Genomic DNA, 7,429 nt, shown 5'->3' on the forward strand with positions numbered 1-7,429 from the left:
GAGGCTTCACAAGTTAGGTATTGCACACCAGCATGGGGTAGAGTTCATGACCTTCCAGCTTCAGGGTGAGGCTAAGTAGTAGTGAAGGGTCTATGTGGAATGCAGATCGTCAGTTTTACTCCCACTCACTTGGACGCGATTTCATGCTCTGTTTCTAGAAAAGTATGTGCCCCAGTCTTTGAGAGACCACAAAAATGATGAGTTCATGGCTTTGGAGTAGGGTGGTATGTATGTAGCTGCTTATGAGGCTAAGTTCCATGTTTTTTTCTACATATGCTACACAATTGGTGAATACTGAGGAGGAGAGGATTCTTCTATTCGTCAAGGGATTGAACCCCTAATTACAGGTATTGTATGTTCACATGACTTCTGCAGGAAAAAGTTTTAATGAGGTGATGGAGTTTGTAAACAAAGTAGAGGGGGTTCGACATGATGGGAAGGCCAAAGGTTTGGCTAGGAAGCCCCAGAGCACAAGCAACTTTCATGGTTCCTAGTCCAAAGGTTCATGTTGGCCGATGCTTGGAGCCTGGCCAATTCAGTCAGTCTTGCTCGCTTCTAAATATAGTGACTCAGGAACTCCACAACAGAATTTTATTAAGAATAGCTAGGGAGCTGCGCCTTCGGCTAACGACAGGCTGTCTTTTGATCGTAGTTGTTATAATTGTGAAGAACTCGGGCATATGAGGAGAGATTATCCCCAACCGTGCATGTTTGACCCTGTGCAGCAGCAGACTAGAACAGTGGTACTCGTGGGCAACGGTAATAATGCTAGAGGACGTCCACAAGGTGGGCGATGAGAGAATCGGTGAGAATGTGGAGGTCGGGGAAATGGTAATGCAGGTAGAGGAGCAGTGCAGCCAGGCAAGGAGGTTGTCTGCCAAGATGACAAGGCTCGGTGTTATCCCTTTCCGGGCTAGAGCGAGGCGGAGTCGTTTGATGCAGTGATCACATGTAGTATTTTTGTATGTGACTGGATGCCTACTGTTTTGTTTGGTCTGGGCTCTACCTATTCATATGCGTTAGTTCGGTTTGCCTTGGGATTTGATGCAGTTTGTGATGTACTTGATGCCCACATCCATGTTTCTAGCCCAGCTGGAGAGTCATTCATAGTCACCCATGTATATCTTGCTTGTCCTATTATATTTATAGGTTTTCAGACTTGGACTGATTTGGTTATTTTGGATATGACTGTCTTTTATATAATCTTAGGCATGACTTCGTTGTCCCCCTATTATGTTGTGCTTAATTTTAATACTAAGTCTATGAATTTAGAGATGCCGAGTAGGGAAAAGTTATAGTGGGAAGGGGTGTACAAGCCTAAGCCAACTAAGGTCATATCTTCTATTCAGGCTAGGAAACTGGTGGGGCAGGGATATTTGGCATTATTGGCTCATGTTCGAGATGTTGATGTTGAATATCCCTCTATTGAGTCTATTCATGTAGTGTCTGAATTTAGGGAAGTGTTTCCTACCGATTTGTTTGGTATGCCTTCGGATAGAGATATAGATTTCTGCATTGATTTGGAACCGGGCACTTGCCCCATCTCCATTCCTCCCTATCGCATGGCTCCAGCAGAATTGAGAGAGCTTAAGGCTCAAATCTAAGAGCTTCTTGATAAAGGTTTCATCCCTCCTAGTGTTTCCCCGTGGAGTGCTCTTGTCTTGTTTGTTAAGAAGAAGAATGGTAGTATGAGGATGTGCATAGACTATTGACATTTGAATAAGGTCACCATTTGAAATAAGTATATGTTGCCTCAGATTGATGACCTCTTTGACCAGTTGCAAGGTGCATTGGTTTTCTCTACGATTGATCTAAGGTCTGTTTACCATCAGTTAAAGATTAGGCTTGAGGATCCACCAAAAATGGCATTTAAGAACCGCTATGGGCACTATGAAGTTCGAGTAGTGTCGTTTGGGTTGACAAATGCGCCTGCGACTTTCATGAGTTTGATAAATGGTGTGTTCAAACCATTTTTGGATTCCTTTGTTATCATCTTTATTGATGACATATTGGTTTATTCGAAAAGTGAGGAAGAGCATGTCGACCGTCTTCATATAGTTTTGGTGTCCTTAGAAGACAAAAGTTATATGCTAAATTTTCCAAGTGTGAGTTATGGTTGACTTCAATTGCCTTTTAATTTGGGGCATATGGTTTCAAAGGAAGGGGTAATGGTATATCCCCAAAAGATTGAAGTAGTTAGGAATTGGGTCCGACCTAGTTCTGTGACTGAAATTAGGAGTTTTGTGGGGCTCGCCAGCTACTATCGTTGGTTTGTGAAGAATTTTGCTTCCATCGCCACACATTTGACAAGGCTGACAAAAATGAGGTACCTTTCGAGTGGAATGACAAATGTGAAGAGAGAATTCAAAAGCTCAAGACTCTTTTAGACCAGAACACCTATTTTGGCACTGCCTGTGAAAGGTAAAGATTTCATTATTTATTGTGATGCTTCACATTCGGGCTTAGGTTTTATGTTGATACAGAATAAAAATATTATAGCTTATGCATTGTGGCAATTGAAGGTGCATGAGCGAAATTACCTAACGATTTGGAGTTGGCAGCGGTACTATTTGCCCTTAAAATTTGGCGGCATTACCTTTAGGGTGTCAAGTGTGAGGTGTTTGCTGACCACCGTAGCCTACAACATGTATTCACTCAAAAAGACCTAGATCTGAGACAGTAAAGGTGGATGGAGTTAATTAAGGACTACGATGTCAACATCCAATATCGTCCGGGCAAGGCTAACGTGGTGGCAGACACATTAAGCCGAAAGGCGGTGAGTATGGGTAGTCTAGCTTACTTGGGTGTACCCAAGCGACCTTTGGCGAAGGAGATCAAGACTTTGGAGTCTAAGCTCATGCAGTTTGTCATATTAGAGAAAGGTGGGGTGTTAGCTAGCATTTAAGTTAGGCCCACTTTCATAGAGAAGATCAAGGCCAAACAGGTTGAGGATAAGAATTTGAATGAGCTTAGAAAGAAGACAGTGTATGGTAAGGCACAAGATGCGACTCTTGATGCAGGTGGTGTGCTCAGTTTTAAGGGAAGAATGTGTGTTCCCCGAGTGGATGACTTGGTTTAGAAAATTTTCACTGAATCTCATGGCTCGCGGTATTCCATTCATCCGGGTGTGACCAAGATGTATTGAGATTTCAAACGACTTTATTGGTGGTCTGGCATGAAGAAACACATAACAGAGTTTGTGGCTAAGTGCCAAAACTGTCAGCAAGTAAAGTATGAGCACTAAAGGCCTGAAAGTTTGCTTCAGCGAATGCCAATTTTGGAATGGAAGTGGGAAATGATAGCTATGGATTTTGTGGTTGGTCTTCCCAAGACCGTGGGGGAAGTTTGACTCCATTTGGGTAGTAGTTGATAGACTGACTAAGTTCGTCCACTTCATTCTAGTCATAGTGGATTATCATGTGCAACAGTTGTCTAAGGTGTATGTGAAGGAGATAGTGAGGATGCATGGACTGCCCCTTTCTATCATCTCGGACCAGTTGGGCACTCAACTCACTTTTAGCACAGCCTTCCATCTGCAAACGGATGGGAAGTCAGAATGGATTATTCAAGTGTTAGAGGACATGTTGAGGGCATGTGTGATTGACTTTGGAGGACATTGGGATAAGTTCCTACCTTTGTGTGAGTTCTCCTATAACAACAATTACCACTCCAGCAATGATATGGCACCGTTTGAGGCCCTTTATTGGAGGGGATGTAGATCACCAATAGGATGGTTTAAGGCTGGAGATGTGAAACTTTTGGTGGTTGATTTGGTGAAGGATGCTCAGGATAAGGTAAGAAGAATCGAAGCTAAGCTTCTAGCAGCCCAGAGTCAACAGAAGAAGTGTGTAGACCATAAGGTAAGAGACATGGCATTTCAGGCCGGTGAACAAGTTTTTCTTAAACTGTCACCCGTAAAAGGGGTGATGAGATTCAGCAAGAAGGTTAAGAATAGTCCTCGATACATTGGACTATTTGAGATTCTTGACTCTATAGGGCCAGTGGCTTATAGGTTAGCCTTACCTCCTAGCTTATCTGGATTTCATCTAGTGTTTCATATGTCCATGTTGAAGAAGTGTCATAGGGAAGGGGATTATATCATAAAATGAGACTCAGTTTTGTTAGATAAAGATCTTAAATATGAGGAGGAACCGGTTGAAATTCTTGATTGCAACATCCGGAAGTTGAGGACAAATGAGATAAAGTCCGTGAAAGTTCAATGGAAGCATTGCCCGGTTGAGGAAGCTACTTGGGAAACCGAGAAGGACATGCGAGACAAGTATCCCCAGTTGTTCAACAATCCAGGTACTACTCTACCCTTACTTTAGCCACTTTTTCCTAGTTTATCACTCGGGGATGACTGATGGATAAATTGGTATCTATTGTAACGACCGATTTTCATCATTATGGAAAAACCAATGGGGAAAGAATTGGGTCAGAAAAACTTTTGGGTAGTGACTTGGGAATTCCTAGCCTAGTCCAGATTTGGATGACATCTGAGTCAGTGAGGTCTAGGGAAATCTGGTAACGAATAAGAGATTTAATTATGAATTTGATCATATGAGTGGATAGCCAAGATGTTAAGGAGCTCGCACGGCTTTACAGAATCGAATTCGGGTAAGTAGAACTCCCGAAACTGTTCATAGCTTGAGCGAGTAGTTTTTTAACGTCAAGGGTTGAATATGTGTTGTGAAATGGGAGTTTGGAACTCAAATTCCGACTCTCTGTCTCGGTGCAAGCCTCCAGGGCGGGATTAATCCCACCACGGTAAGGCCGCTGTGGCAGGATGAGGTTCGCCGTAACAGGCCAGTCGTGACTTAAATCGGGTAAACACCCCAAAAATGTTATTTTTCTGCAACTTTCGTTCTTGAGAGCTAAGAGACGACCTAAAGGTAAGGTTTTTACTCCCCTAATCCATTTTTCAATCCATAGAAGTTAGATTCTTTGGTAATTATGATTAGGGGAGGGTTTTGACCTGAAGTTAATGGTGGAAAAATCCCTAAGTTGGGTATTGGGATCTTGGGTTTGGCCCAGGGTTGATAATGTCTATTGTAATCCGGGTAATTAGGCCTTGTTTATTGATCCTTGCTTAACTGATTGTTTTAAGACCACAAACAAGTGGAAAGAATCTAGAAAGGGAATGCTCAAAAGTCATAGGAGGATTCAAGCTTAGTTTCGAGGTAGGTGATGGTTTGATTTCATGTTTGTGTGATATATGTCGGAAATTTATTCATTGTAATGCATGCATGTATGTGAATGAGGCACTGTAGATCAAACCTAATAAAATGAGTACGAATGAACAATTGCATGCCATGAGCCTAATACTTGATTGTATGATTATGAGTACGTACATTATGGGTATGATTGTGATTGTGGTTGTGCTTATTGGATCAGGTGTCACGTTCTGACACATATATTGGATCGGGTGTCACGTTCTGACACATAGCTTGGATCGGGTGTCACGTTCCGACACATATATTAGATCGGGTGTCATGTTCCAACACATATATTAGATCGGCTGTCACGTTCCGACACACTAACAGTTTGGGTATGGGTTCCATGAGAGGACCATTGTACTGTTGTATTTACTTGTTATTGAGAATGTGGAATTGTACATTGCTCTTGAAATGATAACTGATTTATATATTCTGTATATGCGTGTTTATTGTGTTGTGATTACTTGTATATGTTTTCCTTACTGGAATAGTCGTGTGATACTACCAGTACATTGTGGTTGTGTACTGATACTGCACTTGCTCGGTCTTTGTTGAGTACAGGGCATCTTCAGGCGGCTACGAATAGACCTTGGCTAGGAGATCAGTGATCGAGATCGGAATCAAGGGTAAGTCGGTTCTTTCAGGATGCCATGAATCCTTCATTTTTGTTTAGTCCATTCTCTTTGGACTCAGACTAGTGTTTAGATATTTCTTATGTTTGGTTGGGGTTGTCCCACTTTTTCTTAGACTTGTTGCACTTTAGATGTTTTGGTACAGTGACTTTCAGTTCTAGGAGTAAACTTCTGCAATAGTTGTTAGTTGTTTTGTTGAACTTCCGGAGTTTATGGGAACTCCGTATTTCTTTAGTCATTTAAATCTATTTCCGTATCTTTAAATACTTAGTTTTTGGTTAAGTTTGAAAATAAATAAATTTAAATGTAATTATAATTTGTGGTGATGTCACGTAGGCGAGCCTAGAATTTTTTTTATTTATATGATGATATATGATTCTGATTAAATTCCTTCTGCTTAAAAAAAGAGAGAGAGAAACAAATTGTTGGATGAAGGCTTTTCAACCTCCGTGTGGGGTCTTTTCCTTTGACAGAAATAAAGAGAGGAAAAAGACTGCAATAACTCCATGTTCATCTCTTTTCTACCAAAGGAAAAAGTCTTCTTCCAACAAAATATCTCTATATTTTTTTCCGATTATTTTATTGATATTTTTACTTGGGTATCTCTTTTCATAAATTTTCAACTACTTCTATTCAATGAATGAAAACCTAGCTACCACATTTAATGTTACAACATATACCAGTTCAATAATTCATTTGTAGAAACTTCTCTTAGTTAGAGTCACAACCACTATCTATTCACTCACTTTATTTCTAATTACTTCTCAATTTTCAACAAATTAACTGAATTCATGGCATCTTCTTCTGCGAGTTCTTCACACTACTCTCCTCAATGGAAGTATGTTGTGTTTGTAAGTTTTAGAGGTGAAGATACTCGTAAAAAATTTACGAGTCACTTGTTTAAAGGTTTGAATAACAGAGGAGTATTCACTTTTCAAGATGATAAAAGGCTAGAGTATGGCGATTCGATCCCAAAAGAACTCATGAAAGCTATCAAAGATTCTAAAGTTTCCCTTGTCGTATTCTCAAAGAATTATGCTACATCGAGCTGGTGCTTAGATGAACTAGTGAAGATCATGGAATGCAAGCACAAAAATGGACAAATAGTCATACCAATCTTCTATGATGTGGATCCATCACACGTTCAAAACCAAAGGGAGAGCTTTGCAGAAGCATTTGCCCAACACGAATTGAAGTATAAGGATGATTGTGAGGGGATGCAGAAGGTGCAAGGATGGAGGACTGCCTTAACTGCAACCTCAAATCTAAAAGGACATGATATCCGTGAGGGGTGAGTTAAAAACACATAATTACTTTTAATGAAAAAAGAATGAAACTGCATATACAATCTAATTTCATTGATTATCATATAGCTAGACGTAAGAAATGTTTTTATATATTTTTTCCGGAAGAGAGAGTGATTGTAGATTATATATGTTTCTATCAGTAAGAAGGCATAGTCCTATCATACATAAATTAATATTTCCTATTTAATACTCTCATGCATATTAACAATGTGAAACACTTTCTCAAATTTCCCACAATTAATCTTTTTATATTTATGTAGTATTGAATCTGAGA

The 7,429-nt window shown here is 40.2% G+C and overlaps 1 protein-coding gene across 1 annotated transcript; it reads left to right on the forward strand.

Annotated features, from left to right (window-relative positions):
• The first annotated feature begins 765 nt into the window (after window positions 1-765).
• LOC125873875 (uncharacterized) lies at window positions 766-4,109 on the forward strand. Its single transcript, XM_049554718.1, has 6 exons — window positions 766-931; window positions 1,024-1,118; window positions 1,350-1,592; window positions 1,758-1,901; window positions 2,237-2,421; window positions 3,674-4,109. Exons 1-6 carry the CDS (start codon window positions 766-768, stop codon window positions 4,107-4,109), a joined length of 1,269 nt encoding a protein of 422 aa, XP_049410675.1.
• Window positions 4,110-7,429: the final 3,320 nt, after the last annotated feature.

The sequence above is a fragment of the Solanum stenotomum genome, chromosome 8, assembly GCF_019186545.1.
Source record: "Solanum stenotomum isolate F172 chromosome 8, ASM1918654v1, whole genome shotgun sequence".
Taxonomy (NCBI): domain Eukaryota; kingdom Viridiplantae; phylum Streptophyta; class Magnoliopsida; order Solanales; family Solanaceae; genus Solanum; species Solanum stenotomum.